The 21545-nt window shown below is 39.4% G+C and overlaps 1 protein-coding gene across 11 annotated transcripts in view; it reads right to left on the bottom strand.

Moving 5' to 3' along the window:
* Positions 1-21545, bottom strand: part of ESRRG (estrogen related receptor gamma) — a 616331-nt gene that overhangs the window by 161070 nt on the left and 433716 nt on the right. For all 11 annotated transcript variants that reach the window (XM_073884096.1, XM_073884099.1, XM_073884098.1 and 8 more), the window contains one exon: positions 19765-20180. In XM_073884096.1, the coding sequence (XP_073740197.1) occupies positions 19765-20167 (403 nt within the window). In that variant the 5' untranslated portion in view covers positions 20168-20180. The remainder of the gene's footprint in view (positions 1-19764; positions 20181-21545) is intronic.

The raw sequence follows: 21545 nt of genomic DNA, 5'->3' as shown, positions 1-21545 counted from the left end.
ACAGACATCATAACTGTAAAACCCATTTGAAAGCATTTGTATATTTCCCCCAGTCGTTTTAACTTTATTAAGAGAACCAAAAGGCTTGAGATGACCCACAGGGCACTCCAAGTGGGGTTTATCCAATTGTTTTCCAATATTAAGTGATTTTAAAATAATGGGATTTGCCTCGGTACACAATTACAGAGCATTAAAAACATGCAGCCGATAATCTGTAGTATTTTTGTTTTACATGATCAAAAATATTAAAAAAAGACTTTTTAAATACTGTTTCATAGTAAAGGTTTTTCCATACAGCGATACAACTTCCCTTTTTCTCCTTTTTTTCTTTCTTGTTTTTAATGCTTTTTTCCTCACTACTTTCTGCCCATTCCACCTGAAATTGAAATGACCTCTATAACTGGGATTATATAATATGGAACAATAATTGATTACATATCTCTAGCAAGAAAGTCATAGTTCTAACAATGCACATACTTTTTAAATTTTTTCAAAGAATCTCAAGTTAGACTTCAAAATAAGTTACCTAGGGACACTTTACCTGTTCCCAGGGGATTGCTCTGACACTTCCTGAAGCTCCCTTTAGAACTGCCACTAGAGTCACTTTATAAGCTATAAGGGGGGGGCAGTCAAAATACATTTCATTCATATTCACCCAAAACATCTGGCTGCCTTCTTTATCACAAGACATGAGGCCAAATGATGTCTGTCCATTATTAAATTTCAAATTTACCTTCAAATTTCGAAGATCTCCAGATCATTGAAGACAGTGTGAGAATCTGCCTCAAGCTCTGAAAGACGATGCCCAAAAGTATTATAAAGAATGGCAGTGTCTGTCAGACTCCCAAAGGGGCAGCAAGGCACATGGAGACTGTGGCATACTGACGGAGGAGGAAAGGAGCGTCACATCCAGTTAATTGTCATACCCAGCTCTTGGCAAAGCAATTTCACATACAGGATTATGCCAAAGTCACATGTTCTTTGCCTTTTTGCTGCCCTTCTACCCTCTAAAAAAATGAGATGGAAGATAGGGTATAGAAAGTCTTTCTGATATTTGGTTCTTTCAGGTTCTATAGGATTAAATTCTGATAATCACAAACATAGTATATAAGAGCCATAATAGTGTATTGGCACAGACTGTTGCATTTTCACACTGAAGCTCAGGCTTAGCTTCCACATGCGAATAAATGACAGTTTGTCTTTAAGGATGAAAAGATTAGAAAGAAGCCTACAAGCAGGCAGGTTCATAAACTCTGAGTAGTATCTACTGACTGCAGACCAAGACCATACACTCTGGTTTCATCTTCCAGTGAACAGTACTGGGTGGGTCACTGAGCTTAGAGCGGGTACCAACCATCTCCCTCTATGATACATCTAACTACAAGTTTGTATTGACCTGTTGAATTAAATTAAAAATAGATTAGCAGGGGGTACCTAGGTAACTCAGTCCATTAAGCATCTGACTCTTGATTTCAGCTCAGGTCATGATCTCAGGGTCGTGAGATCAAGCCCCACATTGGGCTCCACACTGACCATGGAACCTGCTTAAGATTCTCTCTCTCCCTCTCCCTCCCCCATCAACTCATATGCTCTCTCTCTCTCTAAAAACAAAATAAATAAATAAATAAATAAATAAATAATAGGCTAGCAGGAAAACAGTGTTGTAAAATGGGGGGATATTATTTAGCCTTGATATTTTTTTCCAGGTTAAACAAAACATATCCTACCTTGGTTTCCCCCAAATTTGTAAACATGGACATTCCTTTATTGCCTTATTCCACAACTATGGACTCAACACTAGGCACTGTGCATATTCATCTCAAATAAAAAGTGGAAAAAATTATTGTATGCCCATTGCATGTCCTTCCTTAACATACTACCTAGTATAGGGTTTAGAAAGACACCTGGAAATGAATGAGTGAAGGCAGAGGAAGAGAGGAGGAGAAGAGAAATGGTAGATGAAGGTCCAAATTACAGCTCTGCCATTCATTAGCCGTGTGAACTTGAACTAGTTACTTTACCTTTACTACTCTTGGATTACTAAAATATAAAAAAGGAACAATCATATGTACTTTATAACACTGTAAGAATTACATGACCTATAAGTATTAAAATCATAGATCATGTTGTTCACCCTTCTGAGAACAAAAGGGAGAGACATTGTAAGATTTCATCAATTACTAAATACCTTCACTCTAAGACCTAAATCTGGAGTTTGGGAATATTACAAAATAACCTTCCTCAGATTTACGCAAGAGTGTGAAAATGAATATGCCATTCACCCAGAGAAGCTGAAGGACAATTTTGCTTTGCCAACAACTCCAGTGTACATGGCTATATTTTACACATACTAGGAGAAGAGGAAGAAAGATAACTCAAGTCATTTTTTTAAAGCACCAAATCGTCTAAGAAGTGAATTTCTGAGACATCAACCAGCAACATCTCCTTGTGAGCATTTCCTATCACTACGCTGGAGCTTATAAACTGCGTATCATTGGGTGTAATCTGATTATAATGGAAGGTAAAGGATTTGCAAAGATCTTCAAAATCCCACCCCAGCCTTACTCCTTCCCACAGTCTCAGGTCAATTTCTATCCCTATCCAAAGCCCACCCCCCCGGCGTGTCCGACATGTACCCTGAATTACTCCAAATTCCTAGAAAGCAGCATTCTTTCCCACTGGTCCTCTTCATGTGCCTCCTTTATCATGTCTTCAATGAAGCTTTCCAAGAGCCCACGAGACCGAGTCCTTATGGGTGTAACTAACTCATCTCACGCTTGTCTTCAGGTGGGTCCTTCTCTTAGAACTCAACATACTTTATTGTTTGTGTCTACTGAATCAACCTCCTCCTGTTCTAACTGTATATTCCTTGCAGATAGGGACTTACACCCCTCAGAATCCCTTGTGTCCAAAAGAATGTATGGCCAAGTCAATGGCCCACAAGAAGCCATTCATTACCTGTTGACTTGATTTTTAGTGATCCTATTCCTCGTTCCCTCATTTTAATATTTAGCCCCAAATTATTCATCAAAAAAAGCTAAGTATAGTCAATGAGACAGAATAAAACTCATAGGAATCTACCAACAACATATCATTGGGTATTAAGCAACACAAATTTAAAGGATATTGGACTTTGAGGAAAACCTAATTTCTAATTAGTTCAGCCTCCTTGTTTTATAAAGATCATAGACAGGTAAATATGTACTGATTAACCTATGATCACTGGATCTTCCTTACAAAAATATGGACTAGTTTATTGGAAAAAAAAAAAAGACTAAAACTCAAATATCGGGGCACCTGGGTGGCTCAGTTGGTTAAGCGTCTGCTTTCAACTCAGTTTGTGATCTCGGAGTCCTGGGATCGAGCCCTGCATCCGGGCTCCCTCCTCAGTGGGGAGTCTGCTTCTCCCTCTCCCTCTGCCCCTCCCCCTGCTCTTGCTCTCTCTCTCTCTCTCTCTCAGATAAAAAAAATAAAGTCTTAAAAAAATAAAAATAAAAAAGACTAAAACTCAAATATCCTGACATCCAGTCCAACGGTCCCTAAATGTACCCATTAAAATTTGCGTATCAATACCTATAGTAAACACTAAGTGCGAGGCACTACTTCATGTGTTTTACAGATAGGAACCTCATTTGGCAGATGAGAGAATTAAGGCACTGAGACAAGAGGTTACATACCCAAAATCACATAACTAACAAGTGCCTGAGCCAGAATGCAAACCCAGGCACTCTGGATCCAAAATCCGAGCTCTTAACTATGATGCAATGCTGCTGGACTCCAATCTTTTAAAAGCAATTAACTGAGTGTTGTTTGGAATAGAAATAAAAAAAATGAAATTCCTATCTTCTGAGAGTGTGCTTTGTGTAGCTGTCATTGTTGCTACTGTTGCTGGTTGGAAAGAAAACCCTGATGCCTTGGAGCGGTAAGAGAACGGTGGATCTTGGCATCGTCTTTTGCTGTTGTCAGACTTATGGTACAAGGGCAGCTGCGGGACAGGGTAGGGTTGCTTTGGGGTAATGGAATCTCTCAACACCTCAAAAAGAAATCCCTCAACTTGTCTCTGTACCACTATGGTTTGTAGCCAGTTTAATTCCACAGAAACCAAACAGACCATGTCACCAAAGCAACAGGTATCAGGTTGTAAACAATGCATTTTAAAGATCCCAAAATAATGCTATTGTTCATGATGGGAGAAAAAAGTAATCCATACTCAGCTGGGTGTGTTCTGAAATGCATTTAAGAAGGGAATAAGTGTCTAATAAAAACATACTCACTGATGAAGATGATGGAGAATACAAATATCTCCCTATCCAGGGTAACCAGAAATTCAGTGTTTTTTAGCTTTGATGTGATGACATCTTCTTGGAAAAGGCAACTAGGCCTTTTGCAGACCCCACGTGATGTGTGCAGCCACTGCATCTCAGTTTTTAAGCTTCGATGGAGTAGGGATGGTATCACAGGAGTATTTATAAAAAAGCTCAAAGAATACCACAGCCACAAGAAAGATGTTGCATCTGAGCTAACCATTGCCCCCAAATGTGCTGTGCTCAGTATTCAACATCAACATTCACATGTTTTTGCTCTACCTACATATTTTGAGCAACTTTGATGAGTTTGCTTATCTCTTTTTTAACACATATGACTAAAAAACAGTTTGTGAATAAAATAGGTGAAAGAAAGAAATGCTAACAAAAATCTAATGTAGCCACTATATTTTAATAGAAATGTACATTTTGCAGTGGCAGTTATCAAATGGTACAAGCAGTCCATATGGCAAGGATAGAGGCATTAGGATCATCTCCTACATGACAAAGCAACTGCCTCTTTCTTAATTTTTCTTAATTTTTTAACTAATCTCTACACCCAATGTGGGGCTCAAACTCACAAGATCGAGTCACATGCTCTTCCTACTGAGCCACCCTGGCACTCCAAAAGCAACTGACTCTTAAATACGATTTTGACTTCAGAGCTTTCCTTGCACCTTCAACCTGAAGGTTTCCTTGTACCTTCAACAAGTAAAAGCAAGCACATCTTTTCCTAATATTGTCCTTAAATGCTTCTGTTCTTCAATGCCATCAATGCGCCAAGAACTTTGTCAGAAATGACATATTGGTATTGGAGACTTTCTTCGCTCAAGATCGAGTTGATGTATTCAACAGTATGGGTCTGCATTCTCCAAAGTTGAAACAGAGTTGGGGGAAATCCTGCAGGACCCAAAGATGGTAACTGCTCTGTACTTAAACTGTAGGAGGCAGTATAACAATGATTACAAGATAGGAGTCAAATTGGATTCAAGTGCTGGTTCTACCATTTTCTGCAGGGAGTCAGGGCAAGCTTTTCCTTCTTCAGGAATGAAATGGTAATGGGTCACACCAATGGATACTTCTATGGCGTTGCTGTGAAAATCAAATGAGATCATGTATTCAAGGTGCTGAGCAGAGCGTCTGACACAGAAGGTGCATTGATTCTCAACAAGAATTACAACATTGTAATTATACTCAGGGAAGGGATTCAGGAAGCAGAAGAGCTAAAGGGGCTCTATAAGTGGCCAGGAGCTAGTGCTCAGTGCAGAAATAAGGAAATGCAAGGCAGAGAATCTCTTCCTGCCTGGTGCAAGGAAGCCAAAAAGCATAGACCTGATTGATGTCCACATCACAGGCACATTATAAGAAGTACAAGAAAAACAAATATTCAAAAGACCATAACCACTAATTACCCCAAGGGTCAGGGAGCTCAGACAGGACTGCTAACTGGATGCAGAGTAAAACAAGGAACGCCCAGGTGAGAACCACGAAAGCTCCCAACTTGCTGTGTTGGTGCCTAAAGATTTTCCTCTCTGAAACAAAACCCGCGCACTTGATTGCCTGCTATGATAGGGGCTGCAGAGAAGTGCCTGGCATTTCCTCCGGGAGGAAGAGCATAGAAGGAAACACAGTGGGGGGCAGGGGGGGTGTCTTCCTGTGTGCTGATGATGGTCCAGGAGAGGTAGGGCAGGGGATGCCTCCTCCAAGGGAACACTTGTTTAGCTCTCACTCCTTCACGGAACAGCAGGGGAGCGCAAGTTTTTTCCTTAAAGGCCCAGATAGTTAAATATTTCAGCTTCAAAGGTCATTCAGTCTCTACTGTGACTCCCCAGCAATCCGGTAGAAGCATAAAAGCAACCACTGACAACACAAGAAAGGACGTGACTGGGTTCCGAACTTTCTTTAGCAAAATGATTCTGGCCCTGGGCCCTGGTTTATGGATCTCTGGTCTAAAAACATATGGACAAAAGCCTGCAATGATACAAAATACTTTACAGTCTACCCATTATTTCCTTTCTTACTTACAATCCTGTAAAGTAGCTTCCTACAAGTTAGTTGCAAACATTACAAAAGAAATCTTAGTAAATTGGTAATATCCCAGAAGAACAAAAGGAGGGCTTTTGCTTTAAATATCCATAAAATTTGAAATTGTTCTCCATATAAAACATAATCTGAAGACTCTGGGGGACAGTGAGGGCGTTCCAGAAGCAAGGAGGTACCTTGGGAGTAGTGAAGATGCTTTAGAGGCAAAAGGAAAAGAAAAGGTGCAATCAAGGACAAAATCTTGGGCTAGATTCATTCCTTTGAAGATTCCTGTACTTGTCTCTGATCTTCTTCAAATGAAAACTATGTTAATAGTTTGTACTCAAAAATGGATATCAGAAAGTAGACTTGGCTCTGCTTTCAGATTCACTGTAAAGGTACATTCAGATTTCAAGCTCTAAATTCTAAATTAATCAAAAATTCCTGTGTACTAAATCCTCCTCTTTCCTTTTTGTATTATTACTCAGCTGTACCTTTTTTTTAGTAAATTAACTAATTAATTAATGGGGGGGGCCAGAGGGAGAGGGAGAGGGAGAGAATCCCAAGCAGGCTCCAAACCCTGCAGGGTGCTGACATGGGGCTCGATCTCACAACACTGGGATCATGACCTGAGCCGAAATCAAGAGACAGATGTTTAACCAACTAAGCCCCCCAGGCCCCCCTCAGCTATGCCTTGATTAAAAAGTATATTAGAATATGGTTGTTTCTCTTTGTTCAAACCAAAATAAAACAAGATTTAACAATGAATCATGGAACACTACATCAAAAACTCATGATGTAATATTTGGTGATTAACATAACATAATAATAAAAAAATAAAATAAAAACAAGATTTAATCCCAAAGAAAATAGTTTTTTCTTTAAAAATACAGATCCATTCATATAATCCTGCCCCCCCTTCTTCTGACTAGTACTCATCATAAAAAAGAAAGAGTTGTCCTCTGTTGCAGTCACAAAGTTTATGCAAGTGGTTAATCACCGTGACATCAAAACAAGCAAAGAAATAAGCCTCTTTCCTTCTAAAATCAAGAATTAAAGAGTCAGGGAGGTGTTATCAGTGGTGGGTGTGGAGGTACATTTTGGGGATCAGTCTAAAACTAACGGCTAAAAGTCCAGCAGTGAAATGAGTGTCAGAAGATAAAAATCCAGGGAACTGAGATGGATATGATGGTACTGAAGACGAACTCTCACACTTTATATATAGGGGGGTTCTAAAAATGAATTATAAAAAAAAAAATAGATCTTTTTAAGGCTCACTTCTGTCTCCTTTTTTAAAAAGCCTTCAATATTATCTAATCATAACCTTGGGAATATTCTTAATTCCCCATTTTTATTTTATTTTATCAACTTAATGGAAAATTCTGCCCATGGACTAAAATCTCTCAAGAAAAATTCAGTCTAAAATTACTCAATGCTTTTAAAAGCTTTAAAAAATACGCAAGTCAGGGTATTGAGAGGTAAAGAGCACAGGCTCTGGGTTTAGGTTGCCTGAGACCCAACTGGGTTTGGCCCATTACTTCTCTGTGCCTCAAGTTCCATATATATATAAATAAGATACTGTAAGAATACTATAATAGTAGCATCTACTTCCTTGGGATAATGGAAGAATTAAATAGGACAATCAATGTAAATCACTTAGAACCATGTATGGCACATTGCAAAAAACTGATAGAGTCATTATTATTATGACAAACTAATGAATTCCTCACCCATTATTATCGGTAAAGGCACGGTATGCAACCCAAGAGGCTGAAAACAACTATTTACATTGTCCACATATGTAATTACTTATGGACAGCCTAACGAGGTAAAAGATTAGAACTTCAAACTCAGGGAGTTATTTGATACCCCTCAAAAATGTTTAAACATTCACCTTCACATTCATTAGGAAGGCCACTCTCAAAAAAAGAAAAAAAGAAGGAAATAACAAGTGCCCCAAAGGACACAGAGAAATTGAAACCAATGTGCACTCTCCCTGGGAAAGTAAAATGATGCCGCCATTACGGAAAGCCAGTCAGTATGAAGTTTCCTCAAAAAATTAAAAGCAGAATTACCGTATGATCCAGCAATTCCACTTCTGGGTATATATCCAAGAAATTGGAAACAGGATCTCAAAGAGCTATTTCTACACCCATGTTCACTACAGCATTATTCACAATAGCTGAGAGGCAGTAACAACCTATTGTCTTTTGATGGATGAATGGATAAAGCAAGTGTGGTATAGACTTATGATGGGATATGATTCAGCTTTAAAAAAGAAGGAAATCCTGTCATATATTACAACATGGATAACCTGGACATTTTGCTAACTGAAATAAGCCAATCACAAAAAGACAAACACTACATGATTCGAATATGGGAGGTCAAAGTGGGTCAAACTCATCAAAAGTACAAAAATGGTTCCCAGAGGCTGAGGGAGAGGGAAATGGGTAGTTACTTGGCGTAGAGTTTCAGTTTTGCAAGATAAAAAAGTTTTAAAGATCTGGTGCACAATAATGTGCATATAGTTAACACTAATATACTGTACACTTAAAAATAGTTAAGATGGAAATTTTTATGCTCTGTTTTTATGTCATGTGCATTTTTTGGTATGTGTACTTTATGTTATGTGATTTTTACCACTAAAAGAAAATAAATATTAAGAAATAAATGTTTAAACATCATTTCTTTTAAATGTAAACATATATTTACTTTTAGTGTCAACTATAATACTTTACCAGCATCTTTTACCTAATTTTGCTTTTACATGAAACTTTTTAAAAAAATTGTCTAAGTGAGGGACTCCTGGGTGGCTCAGTCGGTTAAGTGTCTGCCTCTGGCTCGGGTCATGATCCCAGGGTCCTGGGATCGAGTCCTGCATCGGGCTCCCTGCTCGGTGCGGAGTCTGCTTCTCCCTCTGCCTGCTGCTCCCCCTGCTTGTGCTCTCACTCTCTCTCTCTCTGTGACAAATAAATAAATAAAATCTTTAAAAAAAAAAATGTCTAAGTGAGCTCCAATGACTAGGCCTTCACATTGTTGAATCTCATTATCAACAACTTCAAAAGAAAGCAAACTAATGCAATGCGTGTACTTTATCACATCTAAGATACTATCTAAGTTTATCAAGTAATATATCAGATAAATGAACCACTGCCCTTTAACAGTAAATAAAAAAAGTTCTGATCCAGGTCATGAAACCCCATCCTGCCGTTCCTCAGAACCAGCCTCACAGCTTCTACAACTTGAATTTTCAAAACAAGTTACTGATGTTTCCTTTCCTGGGGGCCCAAAAAATCATATTGAGACATATGCTCCTACAACAAATTACCGAAGTAACCCACATTCACGTCAGTAGGAACCTGAAAGGGGCGCCTGGGTGGCTCAGTTGGTTAAGCATCTGACTCTTGATCTCAGCTCGGGTCTTGATCTCAGGGTCATGAGTTCAAGCCCCATATTGGGCTCCAACCTGGGCATGGAGCCTACTTAAAACAACAACAATAAAACACAACAGGAACCTGAAATAACAGAACTCTCATCACTCATTTCTTGTCTTCTTTCCTACCTTTAGGGTGAACGTTGTCATTTACTCTACCTGAATTTAGCCATAATCAATTCTGAGTTTACTGGAAGGATCTTATCATGTAATTACTTTAACGTAGGCATAAAAAGACGCATTTTGAAAACTATAAAGCAGAGGGTATCATTCCTACTATAGCTACTAAGGCTATTCTAACAAGGTAATTTATCAGTTGTTTCTCTGAACAGCCTTATTTGTCAGGGCTTGGTTCTAGGTCAAAGGTGAACAAGAATGAAAGAATGAAAGCTATCAGAATGGAAAAAGAAGCACTGATACCTTTGCGGGCAGTTTATCTAGCAACCAAAAAACAGCCTCCAGGCTTTCGTTAAATAGTCATCAGATAATACTAGGGTGACCAGGGTGGCAGGTCCTCAGAAGAAAATCCACCGGTCTGCAAGCCTAGTATTACAGCCACATCCCACTTCCTAAGAAGTCCATCACAAATGTAAAAATCTACCTTGCTAAAAGACAGGAAAGCAAATGGCATTTTTAAAGAATTTATTGGAACTGATCCTTGAAGTCCCTCAGACTTGAGCATGTAAACTACATCAAGCCCTTCTCAACCACTACTTGCCAAGAAGAGAGTTAGTGTGCAGTGCTGGGAGGCGTTTCAGATGTGACAAGTGGTAGGCTGGGGCAGGCTAAGAAAAGAAAATTACTCACCAACAGAATCCTTAGAAGAAATGGCAATGCACATGCTTCCTTCCCATAAGAGGGTGACTGAATCAGGAACAGGCTTGGTGGCACAGGCGGGTCACCATATGAGATGTTGCCCCACTGGAACCAGACAGAGTCACCGGCCTCATGCCACAATCAGCACCCTTCCCTCCATGCTACTTCTGAGGACATGAGCTCAGGTGAACCATGGGAAATTGACTGTATTTTCTGAGTGCAGAGGGTTTTATTCAAGAAAGGAAGTTTACAAAAATAAATAAAGGAGAGCATAGCCTCTTAAGTATGCATATGTACAGATAATCCAGAATTACATGCTTATTTTTTCTGATTCTATAATGTAGGCCATATCAGAGTAGAATCAAAGGAGAATATATTAATGCTACAGATACATCAGAACTTTAGTTAAAGTATAAAGATAGAGCTAAGTTTTAAGGATTACTAAAACACAGGACACCTGGGTGGCTCAGTTGGTTAAGCAGCTGCCTTCGGCTGAGGTCATGATCCCAGGGTCCTGGAATCGAGTCCTGCATCTGGCTCCTTGCTCAGCAGGGAGTCTGCTTCTCCCTCTGCCTGCCATTCCCCCTGCTTGTGTGCTCTCTTTCTCTCTCTCACTGACAAATAAATAAATAAAATCTTAAAAAAATAATAATAAAGATTACTAAAAAGTTTGTCCTTCTATTAATTATAACTATTGTACTTTCAAAAATTAGTGATACTATTACTACAAATGTCCTTTTTTAAATGAATAAAAATAGGGGCGCCTGGGTGGTTCAGTCAGTTAAGCATCTGACTTGCTTTCGGCTCAGGTCATGGTCTCAGGGTTGTGGGACTGAGCCCCGCACTGGGCTGAGGTGCTGGGCATGGAGCCTGCTTGAGATTCTCTCTCTCCCTCTCCGTCTGTCCCTCCCCCTTCCCTCTCTAAATAAATAAATAAATATAATGCAATCTAGTGGAGGAACATAAAATGCATACTATCACCTCTTCCCAATCACTGTGAAATAACATAGACAGTAGGAAAGAGTGTCACTCATTTTGCAAATTGCTAGGAAAGCAAATTTTGTCTGCCTAATTTGACAAATTAATAAATCTCAGTAATTTTAGATTATATAAGTTACATAAACTATAGTTAGACATTTTACTACGGCATAAAAAGTTTCACTGAAAATTCATCTCCTCCCTGAATGCCACTGGCAAAAACCCCTTACACAGAACAGATTCTTAGCCACTGTCACCCAACTGGTAAACTTTCCTTATGAGTCCATAGTTACAATAATATGTCGATTTTAAATGACTTTATACAGTAACATAATGAAGAGTTTTTAAAAAAAATGTAAATGACACCAGAGATTGTCATGTCACAAACTTGAGTTCCTAACATCTTTTTCAGACAAAAATATCATGAGGGTAGTTAAATACTCTATTTTCTTTGATCAAAGATCAACCATGCAATTTAATCTCTGAAAATAATCAGACTTTATTTTATACGCGCAAGATCCAACTTTTTGTCAGCCACTCTAAATGTTACTTTATTTTAATTTACATTGATTCTGCTTTCCAATTACCTAGCTAATACACATGAATATGACACAGTGAACAGTGACAAGAGACTAAAAAAATCTGATCCCTGAAAAAGTAAAAACATTCTGAAAACTGAGATAACACACTTAACGAGGTCATCATGATAAAGAACTTGCTTCCAGTTTAAACAAATGATACGCATGCAAAGTTGCCTAAAGAAGTCCTCCCGATGAAAATCTTGGTAGTCAAGGTTGCCTACCAGGAAGATACATTGGGGTGTTTGGGTCTGCCAGCAGTCAAATCGAGCCCTAGACATGTTTTTGTATGGCCCCAAGCTCAGAGTGGTTTTTATATTCTTAAACAGCTTAAAAAATAAAACAAAGCCGAGTATATGACACTGAAGGCATGTGACCCCCTGATACTAAGATATTTACTCTCTGGCTCTACAAAGACCTCATGAGTGGTGACAATTTAGGTCCATTCCTAAAAGTCAGAACAAACCAGGGAAAAGACATCACTACTCATTTATCCCAAGAAGCAGGTTCATTAAGCCAAAACTGAAAGAGATGAATCTGTAAACTATGCTGTTTCCTAAAACATCCATTCACATACTACATACTCTCTACCACCAATGAGAGTATGCAATACTAAATTTTACTATTAAAATAAACACTGATGTTAACGATTAAAATAGCAGGAATACAGCATATCTGTCATTTATAATTTGGCAACATTCATGTATTTCTAAAAATCAGACAAAACTGCCATCAAATGCAAGAAAAAGTGGAAAAATCAATTACACTTTAACAAAGCAAGCTCTGAGTTAGAGCAAATGAACTGTATACAATATTTCTTTTGTAAATATTAGTATCAATATTTAATTTAATCCTTCATCCAACCTGATCACCCCTGAGATTCTTCAAGTCAATTTAAACATTTCCATAGTATTTTGAGTTTTAATCTTAGAACATATTAGAGTTTTAAACATATCCCATTTTTAAACTGGGATAATTATTTTCTCTAAATACTATTTAAGTTAAACAGATAGTATTTTATTATTTTCTTTTGTAAGGTTCATAGGATGTTCAGACACTCAATTTGTAAGTTTCTTTTTCCTCCAGTATTGCAAATATTCTGTTCTAAGACCAAAATAGCACATAATGGCAAAGAAAACGTGACGCCCAGGAAAGATCCTCCAGGACTAGGCCGCCTGCTTCAGCAAAAAGTCAGCAGTGTGGAAAAGAAGTCAGCACATTAGATCCACAGGCCATGCCCACAGCGTTAGCAGATGGCTAGCAGGCAAATGCCTAATCTTTAATGCACCTTGTTTCAGGTGATATTTAGGCTCTTATCTGTGTCACCTTTAGACTCAGACAAAAAGAGCCCCCATCTGAAGGCCCTGGGCTTTAGAAGTCATTTACAATGCAAGGGCTCCTTTGACAGACTAAGGGGACAAGACCTGCTGGAGCCAACCCCCTTGTGCCCCATGACCCCCAGTACCTGGGACCCTCAAATTCTGTGGCCAAATCACCGTAAGCCCCATTCCAAGGCCTGCATGGGCCTCTCCCTTGGGTCCATCCTCTGGAAGGTGCCCTGGACTGGACTGGACTGCTTGTGTGCGCATTATGAGGCCCATGCATAGTCAAGGGGCAGCTATTTGGAAGGGTCAATGGGCCGTGGACATGTGAGCAGGATGTCCACACTATGCACAGAACATGATGGGAGGTAGAGGGGAAGAGAGAAATGGGGTAGGTTGTGCCTAAGGACTGATCTTCCTTCTACTACCTCTTGCTAACACAAAATTCCTATGAGTCTTAAGAACTCAAAATGCAGAGCTGGCCTCCTAGGCCATTATGAAGGTATGTTTGTCCAATAAAAGAATAGAACATATGTTCCTTAGCAGTTTGTTATCTTGATTTATAAACTTCTAAGTATTATAATACATTATGTGGCTGACCATGGTACTCCTCTCTCAGGTCCCACAAATGTCCAGAGTGAACTTAATCCTCATAATGGTCACTCCTACATCTCACGCTACAAGGATGTCCTGCTACTTCATTCCTGAATCCCACATGCAAAGCTTAACTGGGAATCTGATATTTCATGCAAGTTCCAGGATTCAGGCTCCTGTTCTGATTTACCCAGTTTCCCATGCATGGCCACAGGGGGGGAAAAAAAAAAGCTCATTGATCACCAAAAAACTATATAAAACTAACTGAATTTCCAGTCGGCCCACCTAAATGCCACCTAAAAGGGCACTATTATGAAGAATGGCTGCAGGGAGAAAGGGTTAGTTATCAGAGCATAAGGTGGACAGCTGTGATCTGAGGAAGACCACACATCCTAGTTTAGCATCAAGGACACCCCTGTGCTGGAATATCCAAACCACCCAGGGTTTGAGTATCCTGGTCATATTGCCAATAGCAGTGAAAGTTAAATAATTTATTGAGCACTTAGTATGGGCCAGGTACTCTGATGAACATTCCCACCTGAGAAACAGAGGCACAGTGATATTAAGTTCTCTCAGCTCTAAGGGGCTGAGACTTAGGCATGGTTTTATATGAACCCAAAACCTATGCTATAATGGATATCTTAAAAAAAAAAAAAGCCAAACCCTATTTTTTATTTATTTTTTAATTTTTTTAAGATTTTATTTATTTATTTGACAGAGAGAGACACAGCAAGAGAGGGGACACAAGCAGGGGGAGTAGGGGAGGGAGAAGCAGGCTTCCCCGCGGAGCAGGGAGCCCCCGATGCAGGGCTTGATCCCAGGACCCTGGGATCACGACCTGAGCCTAAGGCAGACGCTTAATGACTGAGCCACCCAGGCGCCCCAAAACCTTAGTTTTTAAATATATAATTTCCTCTTCATAAAATTGGGGGCAAAATAAAATGCCTATCTCTCGCACAGAAATGAGCAGCTAAAATGGCTATGTCAGCCATACAAATATATATATAAATATTTATTTCCATACTCTTATGGAGAAATAGAGGGAGCTACTATTTTGTATGTTAAATGATGAACTATGTATTGACATTTTGAGGGGGGCATATAAAGATATTTTCCTACTCTTGCTTCCTTCACTAGAGTCCGGGGAAAACTCTTAACGAGAAGGTGCATACACAAAAAGTTTCCCACTCATTTATGAGTTGGGACTAACACTGGAATAAGAAAGAAATCAGAATAATGATACCACACACAGAGTAAAAAACCTAGAAAGTGGCAATGAAGTCACTGGTGCCCTTCTAACCCTGTCAGATGATAGGACTGTCAAAGTCTTCTAAAAAGTTTTTTGGTCAGCAGAAAACAAAACAAAACAAAAACACCCTGAATTTTCCCTAAGTGCTGACCTAATCCAATAGTTTTCCAATGATAACTTGGAAACAGTCAATAAATAAAATATGCCTTTCTGGTTGGCTTTCACTGAAATTTATGATTAATTGCCTTTCACAATTGGAATATCAAATTCATCTATGAAAAGAACAATTCTCATTACTTTTTTTTTTTTAGAGAGAGAGCGAGCACACAGGGCAGGGAGGGGCAGAAGGAGAAGGGGGGAGAGAGAGAGAGAGAGAGAGAGAGAATCTCAAGAAGACTCCCTGCTGGGCATGGAGCCCGATGCGGGGCTCAATCTCATGACCCTGAGACCACAACCTGAGCCGAAACCAAGAGTTGGACGCTCAACTAACTAAGCCATCCAGGCACCCCTCATTACCCTTCTTAAGATATGCTCTGGATCTATGTTCTTTTGGCTCTAAATTTAAAAAGTATTTTGCCCAACTTTTATAATTGATATTCATTATATATTGCATAATCAATCTTAAAAATAAATTATAATAACAGGAAATAAAGAGTCTAAAGAGGCAATATTCCCCATGAATATGCCTTTGGATGCACAGGTCACTCAGTCATCAACAAGAGCACCAGCAGGTGCTGGTGAGGCAGAAGCCACACTTACATAATGTCTGGATCCTAAGGGTTGTGAACAGGAGAAAGACTTGTTCTTAAGGGGAATTGCATAATCTCTTCTCATTCCCGAAGAGCTGTAGGGGAGGGAAGGGAGAGACTACTATCTGTCAAGGAGAGTTTGGCCGCACTGCTGCCTCAAGGCATGAGAACAGATTCTAGGTCCCTTCGGCAACAGAATAAGAATCTGTGATGATACAAGAGATTGCGGGCCACTTTTTCAATATCTTTGGATTTCAATCGCTATCACACTTCGCTGCAGAAAGGAGGGGCTGTTCCATTCTTCCTTACAATTACCACCCTAATTATTACATTATACTTTCACAATTTAATCCCTTTATTTGCCTCACTGCCTTTTTGGGGCTAAGTTAGCACCACGGTGTGATGCCTGCTGATGTAGCTAGCGGGGTAGACTTACTGAGTGCTGCCCAGCTGCCAGCTACAAACATAGCCAGGTGGGCAAGTCCAGAGTGCTAATCTGGACAGTGACATCTCTGTCTCCTGCTCAAAATCCTCGAAAGTTGCTCTCTCCAATATGGAGTAAAACTGAGCACTATACATCAATGCCAAGAATCACCCTGTGCTTTGCTCTGTTAAGCTTTTGGTAGCATTTCAGCATCCTAAGGAATAATCAGGCATAGAATTCCAATAGCTCTATTCCAGTTATTGCCCAGTAAATAACTATTGCATAGCTATTAATATCTAAGCTATATGATTTAAAAAAAAAAAAAAACTTCCAGGAAACTGTTTCATAGTTGTTCTATCTTTGGAAACATACTAAGGACCAAGGAGTTTAACCACTGCCCCCCCACCCCCTGCCACCATCCTAAAAATTTGGTATTCCCTCAAGACAGGAGATATATGTAGAGGAATTCACTTCAATGCACAAATGTTTGAGAACAAAGCTTTAATAAAATGTTGGTAAGATGCAGCTCCAGACAGCACGCTCATGTCTGGCTCACAGTAGTTTCTCAATAAATATTTGTTGAGCAAAGGGGAGTGGTTTTCATAGTGAGAATCTCTTGCTTTTATTAGCATACACAGCAATTGTTAATTTATCCCAAAATATTAGCTTTCTTCGTGTAGTTAATGCCAGAGCCGTATAAACTGAATAAACAAAATCGAATTACTAACAGTTTGAATTTTAGATACTCTTTAACAAAAGTATTCTAATACCTTTGGACAATGGCTAGTAAGAACCCAAAGATTTGAAATGTGTTTTCATTCTCAAGTTCCACAATGTTAGTAAGCAGGCTGAAGATATTTCTCAAATGCCCAAGAATGTAAGGAAGCTCCGCAGATCGACCACCATTGTTTTTACTCACTCACTCTACCTATGATTGCACATTTCATTTTATTTTTAAACACTCCATGAAGTAGGTATTAATGCCTTCAGTTTACAGCTGAGAAAAAAGAAAAGAAAGATCCAGATGATGAAGGATTTTTCTAAGAAAATGCTAATAAAATATGGCAATGGTGAGCCATAAAGTATGAAGATAGAGCCATTAAAATATTTAGGTAATTCATATGTACTCCATACTAACTTGGCTTGTGTTCGTCAGTTAAAATTCTTAAAGGCTATGAAAAAGTTAGGCTTAAATATCCACTCAATTTTGTAAGAGTAATGATGTCTTGAAAACCAGTGCCCCTTAAGTAAGCTCTTTAAGTGTGCCTTCATCAGCCACAAATCAAGGAAGCGATGTCACAAACACAAAAGCAAATGGGAGACGGTACAACCCATTCCACTAAGAACAGTAAGTGAAATCTTCCGTGCAGCTAATGGAGAAGACTTGCCCTCCCAGCTGCTCTTAAAAAAAAAAAAAAAAGTGGGCGATTACTCTATGTACACATAAAGGGTTTCATAATCACCTTTTGTTAAAACATTTAGAAGGATCAGAATTTAACAAACATAATCTCATTTGCACTTTAAAAATCAGTACAGAACAAAGTTACTAAACTGAATTCAGTTACATACAAGAAGGGACCATTAGAGGACAATGGTCAGTCATGAGTGGTAAATCAGCAGCAATATGGGATATACAGCAGTGGTTCTCAAATCTGGGCATACATACAGATTGCTGGGCTCAACCCCAGAGATTCCTATTGAGGTAATCTGGGATGGAGCCTGGGAATTTGCATTTTTAATCAATTCCCAGGTGATACTGATACTGCTGGTTCACTGGCCCATACTTTGAGAAACACTTTATTCACAGAACGCAGCACCGTAGAAGGCAGTGATTTTTAACCTTGGCTTTACTGAAGCATTAAGTAGGAAGCTTTCAAAACTCCACTCCCCCCCTGCCCTGGCCACACCCAAAGCCAATTAACTCGGAATTTGGGGGTAGGAGCCCTGGTATCAATATCTTTTCAGTCTCCAGGTGATGAGCTGGCATGGATGAGAACCACTGATATGTGGGAAAACACACATGTATCCAAAAGTGCTTGTTAAGAAGAAAACATTCTGTAAACCACTGAGAAGAGAATCACTGATGAGCTGAGGATCCTCAATAAGCAATTATTCTTTCCTTTCCCTATATTCTCCAAAAGTATATCACACAGGATCTACAAAAGTGAAAATTATAATTTCCTGTGAGTCTATAGATCTATAGCATTTAACATGAGCAGAGCTCTGTATTTGTGGATTGCTGGCTGAAAGGAGCACATACAAATTTTGGCCACATTTTTTCTACATTTATATTGTTATTTATAAATCTGAAAATCCATAAGGGTTTGGGTATATGTTATATATGTTGCAGGTATATTCTATAATTAGGAATAATTTGGAAGACAATTTTTACAAATTCATTAAAAAGGTGAGGAAAGTATATCCAACTACAGAGAAAGAAGGAAGGTAGTAGACAATTAAATTTGTTTAGAGTAGTGGTTCTAAAAGCATGGTCCCTGGACCAGCAATATCAGCATCACCTGGCAATTTGTTAGAAATATAAATTCTTGGGGCGCCTGGGTGGCTCAATCGTTAAGCACGTGCCTTCGGCTCAGGTCATGATCCCAGCATCCTGGGATCGAGCCCCGCATCGGGCTCCCTGTTCAGTGGGAGGCCTGCTTCTCCCTCTCCCACTCCCCCTGCTTGTGTTCCCTCTCTCACTGTCTCTCTCTCTGTCAAATAAATAAATAAAATCTTAAATAAATAAATAAATACTTTAAAAAATATATATGTAAATTCTTGGGCTTCTACTCCAGATGTGATGAGTGAGAATCTCTGGGGGTAGGGCCCAGTGATCTGCATTTTAACAGGATTACAAGGTGATTTTGATACACACTCAAGTTTCAAAACCACTGCTCTAAATTATTCATTATTTCCACGCATCTGCAAGAAGAACCAAAGAGGCAAAAATACTACTGATACTATAGTAGTATCCAAAAATACTACTATAGCAGCTGTATAGCTGCTATACAGACCCACGTTGCTCTAATAACAGAAGTGCTTTTCTTAACCCAAAGCTCAATATCATTTCATCCTTAGAGCTTAATGGTGAAAGCAGAACTGATAGGAGGCCTATCTGGGAGAGTTTATTCTATAATTTCCTCCACAAGCTCTTGTAACCTATTTCTACTTTGTACTCAAGACAGAATTAAGACTGTACAACTTGATTAACAAGGATAAGAACTAAGGAAAACCAACTAGCCAACCATCACGTGAGGCTGGAAGAGGGCAGGGGATTCCCAGGTGCAACACTAACCTTGAATCGTCCTCTTGAAGAATGCCTTGCAGGCTTCGCAGGATGCTACCCCATAGTGGTACCCAGAAGCGATGTCGCCACACACCAAACACAGCCTCTTGGGCATCGAGTTGAGCATGTATTCACACTTGGTCTGGGGATCCTCAACAATGGTGCTGGAGCAGTCATCATACAGTTTCCTGACAGGCCCACTACCTCCTAGGATAGGAGCAGAAGGGTAGAGAGGTGGCGAGTCAAGTCCGTTCTGGTGGCCATTCATGGTTGAGCTGTAGCTCCCACTGGCGTCCGAAGAGCCACCTGGGCTGTGGTGGTTGATGCTGTCCGTCAGGGAGGCCGGGCTGGAGGGTTCCGTCTTGATGAAGGACGAACAGCTGGAATCAATGTGTCGATCTTTGTTTGACATTCTGCAGAGAAGCCTGAGATGTAGGGAGATACAAACGGAGAGAGAGGAAAAAAAGGAGAAAGGGTCAAACTCAGAGTCCAAAAGAGGTAGAAAGAAAGAGAAGAGAGGAAAAAAAAAAGGGGGGGGGAGTCAAAGGGAAGGATGAAAGGAGGAAAAATAATAGAATTCATATGTTAAAGACATTGCTCTTTGAGAGCCGGGCCTAAGAGCTGGGAGTACACATCATTCATTCTCTACTCAATATCTCTTGTTCTACAAGAAGGTAATCAGCATAAGGGCATGACAGGGTTACATCAAAGTGCCCAGACAAGCCATAAACAAAACCTCTAATGGGTCCAATTCCTTTTATTTTTACCTTTCTCCTTCAGAACCACTGTCAATATCTAAATCAACACTCCAGATTCTAAATTTACCCATGGAAGAGGAGTGATTTAAAAGTCCGTATCATTTCCAAAACTGGATCTATCCTCTACTCTTCCCTTCCACGTTCTGACGCTGCCATCATTTTATTGTGAGCAGAATCCAACTTTTATTTTCAAGACCGAACAGATGATTCCTCAGCTCTGTAATCACTGTTTGTCAACACGCTTCCATAAGCATAACTGTGTCTTTTATTGATCCGACTAAGACACATAGGGAATATATCCTCAATCACTTTGCTTCTTCATTTATGGCTCTATTTCATAGCCATTTAGCAATAGAGAAAGATATCAAGTATAAAATTCCAGCCAATATGGAAGGATGATATCCTAGAGCCCACAAAACTTAGTGAAACGATCACCAACACTGATTAATACATATGTGCATGTGCCTGCATGTGTGATTTGCCATTGTTTAAGAGACGAATCAGGAAAAGCCATTTGAGCCTTTAGTATACCTGTAAGTCCATAAATCTGACACTTTGTATTATATTCAGCAAACTAGGAATGTATCACATTTTGTCATGAAAAATGAGATTTGTGATGGTCCCTTCCCCCCTTCATTCAGTCTTTTAATATCAAACCTCCTAAAAGGAAATATGATGAGGCATCTAATCTGACAAACTATCTCTCTTATCTAGAAGAAACATACTGCCCTCTTTCTTTCTTGGACCTATGAGTGATTAAATTTCTGAAAAGGTAATTAGATGAAAAGATATAATTGGTCCTATTTTCTTTCCGATTAGCCATAGTGCAAAACCCCTTTTAGCAAAGTCTCTAAGAACATTCTGAGAGCCTGCTATAGAAACAAGAGGTGACAGTTGAGAAGGGGACTTAGCTAATTGCTTCCCAGTGGAAAGTTGATTTATAGGAATCCCACAGGGGTAATGGTCATTCACTAAAATTTGAGGGAGTAGTCACAATACAACCAAAGGGATTCAATTATCTCCACCACTATA

The sequence above is a fragment of the Callorhinus ursinus genome, unplaced genomic scaffold, assembly GCF_003265705.2.
Source record: "Callorhinus ursinus isolate GAN/ISIS: 27379988/994484 unplaced genomic scaffold, GSC_fseal_2.0 scaffold54, whole genome shotgun sequence".
Lineage (NCBI taxonomy): Eukaryota > Metazoa > Chordata > Mammalia > Carnivora > Otariidae > Callorhinus > Callorhinus ursinus.
Note: the sequence above shows the minus strand (reverse complement) of the source record. Positions and strands in the feature narration are given on the sequence as shown.